We start from the raw sequence: 19,477 nt of genomic DNA, 5'->3' as shown, positions 1-19,477 counted from the left end.
TATTAATAGTAGATATAGTCTACTCATTTTTATAAATTGCAACATACCTTTTTGATTATTAATCATTTACACATATTAAAAAAAACATTTAAATTCATACCAAAAAAAATTAAGAGAGGTCTTACAAAGTTAGTTATCTTTTATTAATGATAATATTAATAAAATAAATTGAAAGAGTTGATGAAAAATAATATTAAATACTTAAAAATATAATATAAATTTTTTATTAGTAATTTTTTATTATTGTAAAGCAACATATATTTTAATATAAATATATATTTTTTTAAAAGCAAGAGTTTGATACATCTTATTAAATTTAATACACATCAAAACATTTAATTTGGTGCATAATAGAGCATAAATCTTTAGAGGATATAAATAATACATGTGCGATTCACACAAGGACCAATAATATAACAACAACACATAGCAAAAAGTATAACAATAATAGATGTGCGATTCACACAAGGACCAATAATATAACAACAATACATGTGCGACGACGCTTATATTTCATTTTCATTCACTACGAAAAAAACAACTGGAGCCATAAAAGATAAAACATCCATCATTACAAATAAAGGAAAATAACACTATCTTGAGTACATAAACACATGGGTTTAACAAACGAAGAACATGACATAAACATGCAGAACAGAAACGTAATATATTGGGCTAACGACTCATGCCACCTTGCACCGCAGGAGCCGCCGTGACACCGCGGGAACCCATTTGCACGTTCCCTTTCCAACCTATGTAGAACCAAAAACACAAACATTTACAAATTCACTTAAATTTACAACAACAAAAAGAACACTACTCATAATGTAGGGTTAATTATTCTTAAATTTTTTTAAAATTTATTAATTTGTCTCTTAGTCAACTTGTGTTGCTTAGATGAACATGATATGTTGGACCAACATTTCTTTATATTTTATTATATGCATTAATTAAATATGTTATTGATATTTATAAATTAACAATTTTATATATTTTTTAATTAATTATCATATTTGAAAGTATGTAGATCCTATCCTAACTAGTAAAAATCAAAATTGTTAGATTGAACATCAATAATCATGTTTGAATTCACAATTTTTATGTATATATTTTTAATAGTTATTATGACTTCGTCCACCGATAACAAAAATCATTATCTAGTAATTACTATAAGAAAAAATTGCAAAACCATAGTTTACAATTTAGGTATCACAATGATTCATTAATCTTTGAAGAGATTTTAAAAATATGGTTTTGAAAGTGAGAAATCCTATTCTTGTTTTTCTCAAATCAAGTTTAGAAAAATAGTAATTTCGAATTTGTTAACCATTGGATTCAGCTAAATCTTGAAGAGAAGGTTTGTAAGACATAGTTCTACATTTTCATCATTCGGATCGTTATAACAAGGGTATCAATAGAGAGATATCACATTTGCACTTCCCTAAAATTTTGGGGACAATTTCCTCTGACCGCCGCTCATGACCGCCATGGGACACCATGCTCGACATTGGTCTTGTCTAGATCACCTAATCTTTCTTCTCAACCCAAAGATTCACAACTTATAATGTTCAACCTAGTGATAACGTGACCAGGAAGCCTTCTTTTTCCCAAGCCCTATCCGGTATCTACCACTTCAATGAGTCAGCTGTCTAAACCCAAAATCAAGAGAGATTATATAATGATTACCATTCTTGGGGAGGAATATATTGTTGGTTTTAAACAATGCAAAAACAAATTGCATGGACGTATGATATGGCCAAAAGGAACAAAATCGTTGAAGGTGGAAGAGATTCATGGTAAACTTATGGGTTAGTTAACGTCTGTTAGAAAATAGGGGATCATTTCACTTGGTAAAGGATTCTATGAGCAATCATTTTTATTTGTGGAAGACCTTAAGAAGGTGCAATGAATTCATTCCTGGAATACCAACCCGGGCTTTCTCATGTTGTTCACTTGGAGCAAGGATTTCAATATGTATGTGCAACACCAAACCAATTCTCAAGTGTGGATTCATCTATCTAGATTAGCATAAGAGTATTGATAGTCAAAAATTATATTTGCCATAACAAGAAGTATTGATACACCCATCGACATGGGTACTACCATAAATAGTTCTATTTTTTATTGTAGTTTTGGTCACTATATGCACATCTTGGTGGATATCGATATATCAGGTACACTTCATGATAAGATATTGCTTGAAAGAACAATTTTTCTTTCTATGTTGGTATTGAGTATGAAAAGCTATCAAACTTCTATAACTTTTGGAAAAATGTGAGTCGTGCTATTTGTTCTATATGGGAAATAAAGTCATGTTTGGCTTGTGATTATGGACTTTTGATACATTGGTGTGGATATTCGACACGACAACATGGGGGTAGATCTGCATTGTTAGCTCTCTGGCGCCTAATTCAATTACAGAGTCCAAAATGAGTAAAGTGTAAGTTTGAAAACAAAAATTGTACCTTATGCTTTACATATGCTAGTTATATAGAAATGTTTTCGGGGTTTTGCCATGTTGGGCTTATCACTTGGATCTTACACGTATTAAGCATTTGGACGACCCATGATAGTTATCCCTAAAGCTTTTCAGGTGTTTATTAGCCAGGAACCTTTTCCAAGTCGAGGTTGGCATTTTATCATTACGCCGACCATAAGAAGAAGTGGGAAAGCTATGAGGCAGTTGCAGAAGAAGTGGGGAACAAGCGTATTAAATGCATTTCCTATCATTAAGTCATTTCATGAATTTTCAGACATGTGGCCTTAGGCACACAAGTTAGGGTGTGACGCACGTCTCTAGGGAATTCGAATGCACTCAAGTTTGTTTGTATTTCCAAGATAAAATTTGGTTGTTTATTTTAACTTTACATCTTCTTTTTTGTCTAATCCACTATTCATTTCCTCTGTATAAAGGTTTCCTGGTCCTTTGCTTCCTCTTTGGAATATGACATTCTTCAGCTTGCATTTAACCTCCACTTTCTTCACTTACTCTCCTCCTTTACAAGTACCATTCTTACCTTGGACTCATTTTCCTATTTCCAGTAGTTACTTTCACCATGGCTCATGTTGAAGATCACCCTTAAGCATGTCTAGTAATTTTGAAGGCAATGGTTCATCTCCCTTCATTAGGACATAAATCCCTACCCATTTATACCCTAGCCTTTCAGTTACTAGTTACTTCATTCATGTCGTAATAAGTGTGTCCAATAGTTCTAGATCAAAAATGGTTTCTATAAATTTCTTTGATAGGAAAACTTCTTCCGAGAGCTCTTCTATGACGGAGAGGTCAGAAGGTCTCTTAAAGGTGATCATATGTTTAGATCTATGATCATTCCCGTGTAGCCATTGTGAATGCTCCTCTCCCTATTCCAATCCGATCAGAGGTGGAGATTGTTGCTTTGAACATGGAAAAAGCTTGCTCATTTATTAGAAATTATAGGCTTGTCTTTATCCGGGACCCAATAGATCAAAGATTCTCATCTACTAGATACTAAACTATAGACATAGATTTAGGTTTTGTAATTACATATAATATCTAATCTTAATGTTATTGTATTTGTTAGTAGGCTGAGAGGTCGTCTAATATTCAATAAGATTGATTTCATCTTATTTTTTTATACATAAACAACGAACACAATGCAATATATAGTAATATTTTATTTATTAGAAATGCATAGTATTGATCACGATAATACATGAACATAGGATGATGAATTATAACCCAAACAAGCTTTCTCATACATTAAAACACCAAATTCATTTATTGTTATTTTATCATTGACTCTTACAACAACAAAACTTATACCCAAACTTTTCTTAAAAACATAAAAAAAAATATTGATCAACTTTTGAAATCGCATCAGTCCCTATGGAGACGATAATCTCAAATACTTACTTTTATTTTGTTGATACTAGGAACAACAAAATGACGCAGTTATTGGGGACTGACGTTTAGATTTTAAAAATATTGTGATAGTTTTAATAGTTTTAAATATCCATATTCATATTTGTTTATATTTGTTCATATTTTATTTTTATTCAACTAACCTACTAAAATGTTGTTGGCTAGTGTTGTAAAATCTATATATGCAAGGTAAAACTTATAAAAATCAACTTCTGTTTGATCCCAAAACTGAAAGATCTGTTTGCAAGAACAATAGATAAACCAAAAAGAAGAAACAACTAGTCAAGACAAAACATGAAGCATCAACTTCTATTTCAACATCTTAAGTCAAACTAGAAATAGTGAAAGATCATAGAAAAAACAACAACAACAACGACAATGCTAGTGGAAACAACGTTGGAAATAATAACACTGGCATTAATGGAAACAACAACGGTGGTAGCATGTCGTACCACAACATCTCAAGACGTCTGGCTCATATGGCGAGACTGCAAATGGACATTCTTCAAACTGAGATGAAAGTTGGTTTGTGTAACACCTCGACTTTAGTTAATAATTTTTTTTTTTAATTATTTAAGTTATTATATTTTATTGAGTGATTCTTGTGTCTTATGGGAATTAAGAGTATTTTGGTAATTTAATTAATGATAGAATTTAGAGGAATATTAGAGTTGAGATAAATAATTAAGATTATCAGAATAATTAAATATTAATGATATTTTTATTTAAAATTAGGGAATTATAGAGCCGACATAAATAAATATTTGATAGAATTATTATTTAATTAAAATAATAAAATATTATATTTTTTAAATAAAATAAGGGAATTAGGGTAATATAAATAGATAAGTTAGATGAGACTTCTGTGAGAACGTAGAAAGGAGAGCGATCGTAGAAATGAGAGTGGGGTAGAATTCCAACGGTAAGAAAACACAACGATAATCACTTTCGAGGTAGGGGGAATTCTTTACATGTTTGGTGTTTAGGCAGTCGGATGGCAAAGGGTCATAACTCTCATGTCTTCTTCTTTCCCATTCTATTTTTTTTTGTATGATCGTATGTTTGTCCTTAACCCTTTTGAATTAAAAATTTGATTATATTACATTGAATTGATTTGTTTTGAGTCATTCCTGATATTATTGGTATTGTTGATATGGTTGTTATCGATCTATGGTTGTGCCCATTGGGGATTCTTGTTAATAATTTGGTTATGATCTGTTGTGAGGTGTAATTATTATTTCTTCCCGAGATATCGATAACTGAATCCCAAATGGCCAATTTTTCATGAAAATCCCAAATATCACTCTTTGTCTGAAAAATCATAAAAAGGTTGAAAAGTCAAAAAAATAAAGAAAAGGTAAAAAAAATCGAGAAAAGGTCCAAAAAAAAAATCGAATATTAGAAGAAAGGGCCGCGTCGTCGACGGCGGCGACCAAGATTGGAAAGTCCGCACGGAGGAGCCCCTCTGACGAAATTCGAAAAATTAGAAGTCACGCGGCGCAACTGTGACAGCGAGCGACAGAAGCCGTTAGAATCGGGTATCCCGTCGGCGATCGGCGGGGCTTCCAGAATCAGGTGTCTTACCAACGAATGGCGGCACTGAGCAGTGGGGTGGTCGAAGTCGGCGGCGGTAGCCGCAATTCGCGATAGTCTGGCAGGTTGCAGGCTCTCATCAGAGGTTTGACGTTTCAAGGTCCAATTGGGCAAATTTCGAGTAATTTTGAGTTTAATGACCTTTCTATATCCTTTTGATAAGTTTAAGAGTCCAATTGTGACCTTAGTGTTGTTTTATTACTATTTGAGTCAGACCACCAACTAATAGAATTCATTAGAGTTATCTTATATGCAAGAGTTGTCATTTAATCACTTTAGAGTACTTTGACGTACTTTAGGGTTGTTTTAAAGTTGCAGAGATTGTTGTAGAGCTATTTATAGTTCCTTTGAGAACTCTGTTAAGTAAAAGATATGAATAGTTACCCTTTTGATAAGTTATGAGTATAAAATAATAACTATTACTCTGTCGACATGTTTTTGAGCAATTTTATAAGCTGATGAGGAAGATTGAGTTACTGAGTGTTTTCGAGTTGCTGAGTAATAATATAATTTTACTCTGTTATTTTTAATATTATTATTGAGACTTAATTATATTGTTAAGTTGTGTAATTCATATAAAATTACAGTGTTAGCCTTATATTGGTTAATTGTGGGTTCATATAGGACCTTGTTGATACGAGATATGAGATGTCATTTGTTGATTGATAATGAGTTATGATAGACATTATATGTTCATGCATTCATGTATGTTGGAGATATGTATGACTTCAGTGCGACGTGTTCAAGTGCTCAGAGAGAGCCAATGACTGTCTCATTATTCAGAGAGAACATTTCCCAGAAAGGAATTGGAGACACAGATAATTCCATAACATAACTCAGACATTCAAACTTTTGGTACCACATGCATATTGGAGGAGAATTGAATAGCATCTCATTATTGCATTGTAATTATTCGTGGATGAGAATTAATTTGTATGATTTGTGTTATGTCTGTGAATGTTATCCTTGCTGACTAATACACCAATAACTTCTGTAAAGTTATTCTCACCCCTTTTCTGTTGTTCTGTGGCTCGTTATTCATATGTTGTAGATACAGGTAGCAGACTATAGCTATGAGTCAGAGAATGACGCATATTGCATTCTTATTTATTCATATTTTCGAGTTTCGTTTAGTTCCGCAGTGTCTCTCTGATATGTAACGTTGGGACGAGATTTATTTTAATTTATATTTTGTTTTTCTGAGACTTATGGGAGTGTTTCCCTCATGCTTGAGTATTGAACTATTTGTTTGGATTTATTCAGTTGAACTTGTTTGAGATTATCCGTTGTGTATTTTTTGAAAATGTTTTGAGAAACATGTTTGTGTTAAAGAGATGTGTGACACCTTGATGCTTAAAAATATTTTATTTTCATGATTTTAATTAAATAAGAGTCATGGTTTTTTTTGGGTGTTACAGTTTGCTTCAAGCTCTTTACTTTGACCCTTCTGCGAGATTAGATCATGAAGACCCTTAAACACATCTCACGATATTTTTTGAGCCGTCAGGTACTCTTAGAGTACCCAAAGTTGAAGAATAAGAAGTGTTAATGAGATTGTTTCCACATTCATTGATTGAAAATGCCAAAAAGTTGTATTTAGATCAAATAACTCAAGTAATGGTCAATTGGAACTTACTTGAGGAAATTTTTTTAAGCGGGTTCTTTCCCCACAATAAGTTCATGGAAACAAAGACCACCATCACCGTTATCGATGGAACTAAAAATCAATGGTTTCAAGATAGAGCCAACAATGATGTCATTACAAATTGCATACAAGTCACTTTAGAAACTTGTAGGAATAGCTAAAAAAGTCTTTGTTAAAATAGACAAACGCCTATTCACAAACTCCATTATTTATAAGTAAAATACTTTACAAAACATCCAAGGATCACCTCGCCAAGAAAACCAAAGGGTTTCACCAAGCTAGTTATGGAAATTCAAAGAAAGCTTCAAAGCCAAGTTAATTCACAAGGAAGGACGATACTTTCTAGGAAAGAAAGATACCATGCTAAGTTAGGCAAGGTGGTTCTGAGACTTCTTGGCTAAGTAACTTCAGAGTGAAGGAATGGTTTTCTTTCTAGGCGAGAAAGGGTGACGTATTAAGCGAAGTATGGCGGCCAAAGCCATTTAGAGATGAGCTAAACATGACTTAGAGGGGGAGAAAAGCAGGCTCGCTGGGCGATCTAAATGTATCACTACGCGAGAATGCCTTAGCGGAACTATATAAATACCAATCCAAGCCGTTCAGTTGAGACATTATGAAAACCATTCAATTTACTATTATACCAAAACATCGGATAGAAAATAAGAGAAATGAAGAGGGAAAATGAAGGCGGAAGAGTTGTCTGAGAAATCGATGCAGTTGTTATTCCAATTCTTTCCTCTAAATTGTCATTAAACAACTACTATGAGTTCGAGTATGTAATTTCTCTTTTGTTGGGTGTATATGTAGGTGTTCTAATATTCATGTGTCAATCTTGACCATAGTATTTTATGTAATTCTAATTATTCTTTAATATTGATGATCATCTTCATGCATAATTCTTGTTTTTGAGTAGCAAACTAGGACACATTTTCATGGTTTTTATTTGATATTGAGAAATACTTTTATTTTCTAGATCAAAGTTTTTCATCTACTAGATACTAAACTCTAGACATTGACTTAGGTTTAACATCCACAAATACTATTGAATCTTAATGTTATCGTATTAGTTTGTAGGCTGAGAGATTGTCTATTATTCAATATGATCGACTCCACATTGTTGATTTAGACATAAACAACAAACTCAAAGCGAAAAGTGGTAGTATTAATTGTTTATGAAAAATGACTATTAATGATCACAATAGTACATGAAAATAGGACGATGAAATCTGTTTCTAACAAATTTTCTTATATGTTAAAATATCAAATTAATTTACCATTATTTTATTTAATTCATAGAAACTGCTGAATAACTTTTTAGATGCAATCACTGTGGAGACGATAATCTTAAATACATACTTTTATTTTATTGATAATTAAAAAAAAACAATCATATCGGAATTGGTACCTATAATTATCATATTTTATCCACTTAAAAAAAGTAAGGATATTCCTTGTGCCACTATGGTCAATGGCTATGTAAACTATATCATTAAAAGAAGCCTTTGGAATTCCATAACTCATGATCAAGGTGTTTTTACTTGTCCTTTGTATTTTATGGGAGATTTTAATTCAATACTAGAAGCTTATGAACACAAAGGACACCAAAGCCCTACCACAGTGCCTAAGGAATATTTAAGAAGATGGAGTGATAAATATTCTTTTAATCATATGCCTACTACTGTTGGAAAGAAATCCACTTGGTCTAATAGAAGAAATGGTCTAACTTTCACCGAGAAAATATTAGATAGAGTCATGTTCAACGATGGTTAAGTGGATATGTGGAATAATTTTATTTGCTCTACTTTGGTTAAAACTTTTTCATACCACTTCCATATTGGTCTAACTAGGAACACAATTTTGTTGTTACTTAATGAAAATGCGGAGTATACATGATAATTGCATAAATGTTGTTAATAAGGAAACTTGGCAATAAAGTATTTATATTTTTCATATGAATGTGTTCAGTAGAAAGTTTCGACTCTTTAAAGTTAAGTTTAAGATATAAAATAAAGTCGTTTTTGGCATTGTGAAGTAAAATTTAAGTCGTTTTTCATATTGATGCCTTCGGTTATGTTGATGATCTGCAACAAAAATAAAATATTGCCTAGCTGAATCTTAATAACTGTCTCCAAATTGAGGAGGAATTTTGGAGGAAAAAATCCAAAATTAAAATTGGCATACTCAGGGTGACAAGAGCATTTGTTTTTACCATAGAATGACTAAGTTCAGAAATACCAAGAATTGCATTAAAAGCATATATTTAGATGGTCAATAGATGGAGGGTGTTAAATGGACATTGAAAATAAGTTTGTTTCTTATTATGAGATAATTTTCAACTTTAACAATCAATGCTTGGATGATTGATTAGTGGATGATTGATTAGTTGGCTTTGATATGCTTGTAGATGAAAGCTATGATCACTAACTTATCTAGTCTTTAGGAGGTTAAGAATGTTGTTTTTAGCTTGAATACTAATGGAGCTCCTAGATCTAGCGGGTCTTGAGGCTTATTTCTGTCAACATTATTAGGAAATTGTTGGTAACGATGTTTTTAAAGATGTTCTTCAATTTTTGAGCATAATTGGCTTCTTGATAATTACGGTTCTAATAAGGTAATTTGTATTCCTGAAATTATTGATGCTTCTATAATGGAACACTATACGTGTATTTCTCTTGTCAATTTTAAATTCAAAATCATTATTAAAGTGCTTGCAGATAGACTAGCTCTAATTATTCCCAATATCATTTCTCCTCTTTAGAGAGGTTTCGTTAAAGATTATATTGATGACTTCATTTGCCTTGACTCTGAAGCTATCAATATTTTATATTGCCTTGACTCTGAAGCTATCAATATTTTATATTAAATAATTTTTTTATGGTAATTTGGCTATCAAGATTGATATTAGGAAAGATTTTGATAGACTTAATTGTTCCTTTATTGATATGATGTTTAAAGATTTTGGTTTCAATTCTCAAAATTTTAATTGGATTCAAACTATTTTGCAATAAGCTAAGTTGTATATATCTGTTAATGGTAAGCATATTGGTTTCTTTAAATGTTAAAGATGTTTGATTTATTTATTCAGCGTCACCGGTGTGATTCGATGAGCTCAACATACCAACCCATGGCGCCTATAATGTGTTAGGTACAATCCATTGAGGGCTATTTTCTATATGGAAATAAAGTTGTGCATCCACAAACAACAACTGAGCTCAACATCCCAACCCATAGCGTCTACAATGTGTTAGGCGCAACCCATTGAGGGCTATTTTCTATATGGAAATAAAGTTGTGCATTCACTAACAACAACTGCTTTAAGCGTAGTTGTAGGCACTTGATCCAAAAATTGGTATCAGAGCAAGGTCATGGGTTTGAATCCCTCTGACTGTCACTAGAGGGAGCATGTTGGATTTATTTATCCAACGTCATTGGTACGATTCAACGGGCAATTCGACGGGCTTAACATTCCAACCCATGGAACCTACGATGTGTTAGACGCAACATGTTAAGGGCTCTTTGCTATAAGGAAATATAATTATGCCCTGACTAACAAAAATTTCTATTAGTGCAATGGTATACCCATGATCCAAAAATATGTGGAACAATGTTTTGCAGGTTATTGATCAAGGAAGTTCTATCGAGATGCAACCAAATCAACAAGAGTTGATAAACTGGATTCTCTGATGATGGAAACTAAAAGGAATATAACTAAATCATCACCTAAAATGAAATTTATAGAGAGTCTCTACAAGATGGAAGTAGCTGACAAAGTCTTGAAGTATCTGACAAAGTCTTGAAGTATATGAAAGTCTACCTAATTGAGTTTGAGTTAATATACATTGTAAAAGTAATATGGCTTTCTCGTAAAATATACAGCTAATCATACACACACAAACAAGTTTTTAAACTTATTTTTCTCAAGAAAATAATTTTAAAAAGGCCTTAAAGTTATTCCAATTGTGTTGCGAGCGGTAAGAAAAGCTCTAGGTAAGTTTTTGTCTTTGCCAATCAATTGCCACTTTTACCTAGTCGATTGGTTTAGTGCAAAAAAGTGTCATAAACGATTAGGACAACATCTTAATGATAGGTAAGAACTATATATCTTTTCTTTTCTTTTAAAACTTATTAATCGATTATTTCCAGGCCAACCACACGATTGGAGAACTATGCCAATCGATTGACTCATCAATTATGACCCTAATATTTTTCCTTTTTTGTGCCAACCTTTAGCCTATAAATAGAGGTCTCTTCCAATAATTTTTCACATCCAGAAATGTGAGCTTTCATTCCTCACTCCTCACTCTCTCTCTAAAAATATTTATTTTTACTTTCTCGCACTAAAGTTTAATTATAGCGCGAGAAAGTCGTTTTACAAGTGAGACATGTGTAATTCTGGAAGAATATATTTGTAATTTCACCATGAAATGTTGTTTTTACTTTGGTCGAAAAAAATTCATCCATTTCGGTATTATTTTTAAGGTTCAAAGCTAAACCTGCTAAAAACTTGGCTTTAGGGATTTAGTTACTAAGTCGTCGGTTCAGTTCGAGGACTCGGCCCATTTAAAAGTCTTCATTCAGTTCAAGCTTAGCTCGGTGTTAAAAGCTTATTAAGGTTAGAGATCAACCCGATATTAAAATCCTAGATTCTTGGTTAGCCTGATATAAAACCACGGTTTGGTTCGTGAGCTCAGATCGGTGTTAAAAGTTCTCCCAAGTTCAAGATCAACCTGTGCAAAATATTGGTTTGAAGCTTGAAGACTGGCCACTCAAACTTTCTTATGGATAGAATACTAACTGCTCCAATCCATCATTTGGAAGGAAGACTCATCGTTTCTCTCCTTATTCATTGTTTGGTTGGAAGTTAGCCACAAACTTCATTTTCCTTGTATAAGGGGATTCGAGAGTTAAGTCTACTAAAAACTCTTAAATTTTATTGGATACTCTCAAGGTCAAATCTTGGGGACATGACTAAGTCATTTTTTTTACTGAACTAATATAATTACTAGTGTCTTCTTTTTTCCCTTAACTTTTATTTTCTGCATTTTACTTTCTAAAATTTTATTTTTCAAAGCTTACTTTCAAAACGTTTCTAAAATGCTTTTAAACTTTAAAATTAATTCTAAAAGTTTTTCAAAATCAAATTTTTATGAAACACACAATTCACTCACCACATGTGCGTGAAATCACATATCCAACAAAAGAGGTGTGGGGCAGGGTGACCCCCTTTCACTTTTTTATTTATAAATATTTTGTATAGACGAGGAAGCTTTTAGTTTAGGCATCACTCATTTTGTTAATACTGGTAAGTTGTCCCTAATAAAGGATGTTAGGAATATATTGTTTCCGTTCAATGTTATGTATGTTGATGATTTGATAATATTTTTCAAAGGTAATTTATACAATGTCAGAAACCGCAAGGATCATTTTGATATATATGATTTAGCATCTGGCCAAATCATTAATCCTCCCAAATCAACTATTTATTTTGGTAGCATGTATAGAAATAGATGAAATATTATTGTTAATCTTGTTGGTTTTGTCATTCGTTATCCACCATTCATGTATGTCGGAATTCTTATTTTCAGAGACAAGCTTAAAATATCTTATCTTCAGAAAATTGTAGATAAGGTCAAGTGAAATATCTCTGTTTGAAAGGCCTTTTTGCTTTCAATGGAAAGTAGGTGGAACTTAATGAACCTCTGGTGAACATTCTCCAAATTGATCCTCATATTAGCCTTGAAACTCTGGTTAGGCATTTAATTCATAATAAAAATTGGTGTATCTCTCTTGATATTTAAGCTTTCTTAATTTAAATAACTTGTTGTGCAAGGTTCATGTACCTAAGTATGACATTGATTATTATTTGATATTAACTCCTTCTAAATCTTGTACTCTCAACTTCAAGGATGCTTATTTGCATTTAGCTCCTCATAGACAACAAATTATGTTGGCTAAGCATATATGACATTAACATGTTCCTTCTTAAAAAAACACTTATTCTTTGAAAACTTTTTTTGGAACGTTTTTCTTACTAATGAAAATTTTAGGAAAGAGATTGTAACTTGCCTGCAAAATGTGATTTATGTGGTACTAACTGTGATGATAGTCATCATATTTTTTCGTGATTGCAGGTTTGTTAGAGAATTATAGTATTGATTTGGTTCTTTTTACAAATGCGTGTTACCTATGATAGTGATAACATTCTTAATTTATGGAATTATGGTTGGTATAACAATGTAAAGAAGTTGTGTTTGTAAGCATCATTAATATTATTGATCCCATTTGATATTGTATGAATTTGGCTAGATTTAATAACAAGAGGATCAAATTCTAAATAGACGTGAAGGGTATTTGTGTTAGTGTTGCTATAACTGGAAATGATATTAGGGTATCTTCTTCGAGTTCTATACAATAATTTTGGATCCTACATATATTTTATATCAAGGTTCACCCTCCTAAATCTCCAGTGATCTAAGAAGTGTATTGACACACTCCTAAAGCCTATTGGATTAATTCTAATACCATTGATGTTGCTCTTCGTAACCCATGGGTGGTTGCGTGTGATGGTATATTTCGCGATAGCTCTGCATCAACTGTTGGTTGTTTTGCTAAGCTTTTAGGTATTAATTATGATTTTCAAGCATAAATTTTTGGTGACGTACATGTAGCTCCGCATCATCTCTCACATTTATCCCGAAAGGAATCCGTATATATGGTGATATTACTAATACTTGTTTACACATTTAGGACATCCAATGGTGGGACCCTATCCCTACAAGCACTTGTCATGATTTTTTTAGAAATATAAATGGTTTCCTGAGTATGGATTATGTTTAAGAGTACTACACTCTTTTTCCCTTCGCCTAGTTTTCGTTAATTGCACATATGCAAAGGTTTTTAATGAGGAAGTTAGCCTATATCGTTTTAGCTCCTACTTGGGTTTTGACTTAATCCCCCAATTTTTTATTTTTTATTTATTTTTAATGGTATTGGAAGGTAGTCACTTTTTTAAGTTGAGTTAAAAAGGTGTCCGTATAATTGAGATTAGGAGTGTGTAAAAAAAAATTATATTTTAATTAAATTAATATTTAAATTATTTTACTTTTAAAAATTTAATCTAAATGCTAAAATACAAATGTGAATATCCATTTTATTATCTAATATAAACTGATATATGGTTTAATTATTGAATATCCAAATTCTATTATGTGTTAAATTTATATCTTTGTTTCTTTTCATGTTTTATCATATACATATTATAAATCAATTTTGTATTTTTAATTATTTTAAATATAATTTTTTTAAACTTCATTTTAAAAGAAAAATTCAGAATTTCTTTTTTCAAAAAAAAATTGCAGAACTTTTTTTCTATTAATGAAAAAAAATTATTATTCTTTTCTGAATAAAAAATATATGTTTTTTCAAAAAATGTTTTATTTTAATTTTTAGTAAAAAAAAAAGTTAAATTAGATTTTTTTTTTGAAATAATTTTTTTGCTCAGATTTTTTTTGGGGGGAAATTAAGTTTTTCAAATTATCAAAATAAAAATAATATTTTCAGAAAAAAATAATTTTATTTTTCAGTTTATTTTTTCACTTTTCTTTTCATTTTCAGTTTAATTTTTATTTTCGGATTTCTTTCTAAAAAAACTTACTTTCAAAAAGATATATTTTTAAGACTCATAAAATATGTTTTAAGTATTTAAATTTAAAAATTGATATTAATTTAAAGAGAATAAAACTTAAATTTAATTAAATAATTTGAATTAAAATAAAAACTTATTTAGAATCGATTTTAAATGAGTTCAAAATCGATTATAAATTTTAAATTAATTTTTGTGATAAGTGATATAATTAATAAATCATAATGGATTGGTTCACATTAAATTAAATTCTAATTGAAATGTCTTTGATTTCTCTTAATTCTTTTTATCTATTTTTGGTTGAAAATAAAATCTTGAATTGTAAGCCAGTATATTGCACAATTCTATCATTGTCTTTTCAAAGAAGATATTTTATTTAGTAGGATATTCTTAAAATTATGGGTCAATCTTTACAAGAAGGTCAACATGAGAGATATTCCTCGGTATAATTTTCTTTTATATTCAATCTTTAATTGATGTGATACTTTGTATATTCTTAATAAATTTAGAACTTTATAAGCTCTTTATATATTTTAATTCAATATCAACATTTTTTCTTGTTCTAAACTCTAAGACCCTTTCTAAATATTAACTCATCGCTAAATATAAAACTCTCTACAAATTTTTAATTGCATTAACTATTACTTTTCAAAATCCTTTTAAAGGGTCTATCAAAATATTCTTAACAAAAAAAAAAGTTGATGACTATATGACATTTTATGAATTATGATTAAAAAAAATGGTGAATTACCTGCAGAGACATCGAATCCACGTACTTGGAGTTCACGATACTCTTGACAAATGGAGATGCGAGGGCAAAGACAACTAGCAATACAATCTTTACATCTATTTCCTTCAATCCCATATTGCTCTCTCAACTTGGTACGATAAATGCACGAATACAGCGACAGAAATGGACTAAAACCACCAAGTAGGCAGAATATTGTTCCTTGGACACAACAAGCTGCATGCATGTACAAATATTACCATACTAGTTTTTCATAAAACACTAACTATTTGAAAGTGAATCACATGCACACTCACAATTTGTTCTATCCACTATGTCAGCTACTCTTCCAAAACTAACACAGGGGCACCACACTGTCAGACAGCCTGCAAATCATAAACAATTAAACTATGAAACATGATAAAAACATGACACCGGCACCAACATGTTAATATAAGGACACACGTGTTTTCAAATGTGTTGGTGTTAAAGAGCTCTAAAATGGTATGAAGAGGGTATATGAAGAGTTACAGGAGGTGTAATCAGAGAAGCAGTCACAGAAGCCGGTGGACCATGATCCAACACCACCTTTCTCTCCCATTTTTTCAAGGTTCATCTTCTTGTGTTTATGTGATGTGTGTGAAGTAAAGCTGAGGGCTCAATATCAATATATTAGTGCAAGAAATGCCAAATCAGAAAAAGTTACATTCTGGTTTAGGAGGGGGTCCACGTAAAGTGATAAACACTAGATTTAATATGAAATGATTCTTGTATTAAGATGCAATTGATAGCACCAATTCTAGGTGTCATGATTGCATGTACTAAGATGCAATTGATATCACAAATTCTAGGTGTCATAGTTGCATGTACTCTTCAACATCATTTTATTTTTATATCGCTAGCTCCAAGCACGTGGGTTTTGTTTTCTGCTTGCTTCGGTTCCTTTGTGTCACTAGATTCCCGCAAAGACATCCAACCTTTAGAAAATATACAAAATAAAATCAGATTCATCTCTTTTTTTAACCCTTCGAAAAAACGCAAAAACAATCGGAAGAAAAAAAACAAGTTCAAATACATCAAAGATCCACCGCGTAACGTTCTTTCATATATATATATATATGAGATCATTTATTTAAGTGGTTACGGTTATTTATTCATGCAATAAGATTTAAATAAAAAATCATGTATAATTTTGCTATAGATTTTAACATTAGGAACGAATATACTAAAAAAAATTAATATTTAAAAATTATTTTAAAAAAATACCGAAAACTAAAAGCTTACTCATATATGATTTACCTATTTAAAAAAATAATACTATATTAGAAATTTCAAATAAACCATGTAACTTCAAAGTACATGCCCCTAAAACTTTTGTTTTTTAAGTCTCAATTTTTTTATTATATTAATAATATTGTAAGTTTTATTTTAACAAAGTCTTTTTTATTTATAGTTTCAGGTAACATGCCCATGTATGTCTTTTTGAACCGTATTATTTATTACTTATTAGTATATCGTTTTTTCTATTAGTAAATATAATATATAATAAATAGTGAATGAAAACTTTACAAAAGTACAATAAATATAGACAATTAACGCAAGAAGCGTCAGTCAACTAATATGAAAAGAGAAATAACGAAAGATCAATGAATAATAAAAATAACTACTACATTCTATTGAACAAGTAAAGACTCAGACTATTAAATATCCATCTCGTTGACAAATTATTTGATCTCAAACCATCATATCCACAAATAACATATTAGATACCAATAAAATATCACTATAAAAGAGAAGTGCGGGTAGAGGATAGGATTCTAAAGTCAATCATTAAAGATACAAGAATTCACCCTTGATCTACCGAGTAATCATTTCCAAACCAAAAAAATACTCTTCTCCTATTTACCTTTTTATTGATTTTGTGTCTCTATTAAAGATAATTTCATTGGGGGCTTTCCAAATGAACCAAACTATAACATGCTACATCAAAAGATAACCTCTCATAAACTTACTCCCACCCCCTAAAAATGAAAAAAAAAATGAAAATGAATCTTAGGGTCATTAGGGATAACAACATGTAACATTAACCACTTAAATGATTTTGTTAAAGAAACATAAATCAGTTCGTCATTTTTGCATCCAGCCAACTGGAAATACCGAAAGATTTAACATAGATATTACAAGAATAAATAGGTAATTCTAAAAACTCAATGCTTGATGTTCTTTTATCTATAGCTCTTAGGAAAGCCATCCAAACCTGCACCAAAAAGTCACTCAAATGTACAACCATTATATTTCCCATTATGTCACCTACGAAAACCTTTCAAAAAATTATTGAGCCTTACATATAAAATTAATGATTTGTTTGTGACTAGAAACATTGAGGAAACACGTGATAATCTAAATTAGAATTTAGCAGTCCTATATGAGTTCAATGTAACAACAACGACAATAACAACTAATTTATCCCACTAAGTGAGATCGGCTACACAGATCAACTTTCATTCAGAATGTGAGAAAAATACACAAAAATGGGGAGTGTTAAATTGTGTATGACTAAACATTTCTTTTCACTTCTGATTCTGGAACATCAGATTCTGAACCACGTTCAGAGTCTCTTACCAAAATAATTATCAGAAATAAGAAGTTTACTTCTTTCTTCTTCAACCCAGTTTCACAACCTAAGTTTTCAAGCTTAAATTCTAATATGAGTAAGAGACTGAATCAGACTTGAGTCTGACTTCAGAGTTCATTTGCACAGAGGAATAAAATGCATAAATAAATAAATAGACACACAATATATCTTGGTTCCTCTCAATTCGAGAGTAGTCCAGTCCCCTTGCAGCACAAGAGTTTTTAACTATAATCAGACTGATTACAATTGCTTAAGACAATAGCTCAAGACTTCCTTCTCAATCCCACAAAAAAATACTTATGCTCAAGACCTCAAGCATGAAACTTCCTGCTCAGTCACCTAAACTGAGACTTCATGCTCAATCACCCATGATCGAGACTTCCTTACTTAAACTCCTCGTTCATGACTTATTTGCCTTAAGCTCATGTTAAGGACTACATGTTCTACCTACAAGCATGAGAGCTCAATGCTTAAGCATCTAGCTCTAGACTTCCTTGCCTAAACACTTTGTTCAGGTATTTCCACCTTAAGCTCATGTTAAGGAGTTTTGCTCAATCACGTAGAAAGATACTTTTTTTTCTTAACTAATTAGATTAGGACTTTAATGCTCAAGCATCCAACAAGTGACTTACTCTGAGTTCACCGACTAGAGTCTTTAGATTCTCTTAACCATAAGAATCTCGTATAACTTTGTGGTCATGTGAATGCTTATTTAATAAGCAGATACACAAAGGTTTACACTCTTGAGCAAATGTGAGTTGATTGCTCCTGAGTATGGAAGAATGAAATGGTCATTCTTCTTCTCTCCTTGCACATATTTTCTCTTGTTGTGCCTTTTTGCTCTGATGAACATATTCACATATTCTATCTTCAAAATGTATGTGAATATGTTTCATCCATTCTCTCACACATCTAACCCTTATGGTTATATTTTTTATTTAGTATGTGTTTCATGGATATATGTTTTCTAATTAAAAACAAAATCTCTCTCTCAACTAATATAGTGAACTGGTATCACATCATGTGAACACAATCACGTATTCTTCAACTCACATTCATCTTGGTCAGAGCAGACTCAGAAAGATTGTTTCATGAACTTCATAAGTTTAGAACTTTCTTGAATGTTTTCAATGTTCATCTATAAATAGATTTTGGAATATATCTGTTGAAGATTGAAACTACCATAATACATATGGTCATTGAAGTTATCATGGTACAAGTAGTCGTTGAATGTCTTTAGCTGTTGGATAATAGAGTGAGTCAAAACTCAACTAGCATAAAGACGTTGGGAGAAAAGAGTAAAATTCAAAGAAATTGGAGAGATAAGATCA

General features: G+C 31.3%; 1 protein-coding gene across 1 annotated transcript; it reads right to left on the bottom strand.

The window, feature by feature from the left end:
* Window positions 1-480: 480 nt before the first annotated feature.
* LOC127100447 (protein PLANT CADMIUM RESISTANCE 3) lies at window positions 481-16,253 on the bottom strand. The gene is made up of 4 exons (XM_051037650.1): window positions 16,043-16,253; window positions 15,829-15,897; window positions 15,536-15,748; window positions 481-752 (listed from the first exon to the last, which is right to left on the bottom strand). The coding sequence occupies exons 1-4, from the start codon at window positions 16,125-16,127 to the stop codon at window positions 676-678; spliced, it is 444 nt and encodes a 147-aa protein (XP_050893607.1). The 5' UTR covers window positions 16,128-16,253; the 3' UTR covers window positions 481-675.
* Between the last annotated feature and the right edge of the window lie 3,224 nt (window positions 16,254-19,477).

This window comes from Lathyrus oleraceus, chromosome 7 (genome assembly GCF_024323335.1).
Source record: "Lathyrus oleraceus cultivar Zhongwan6 chromosome 7, CAAS_Psat_ZW6_1.0, whole genome shotgun sequence".
NCBI lineage: Eukaryota > Viridiplantae > Streptophyta > Magnoliopsida > Fabales > Fabaceae > Lathyrus > Lathyrus oleraceus.
This window is presented reverse-complemented; position numbering and strand designations above follow the sequence as displayed.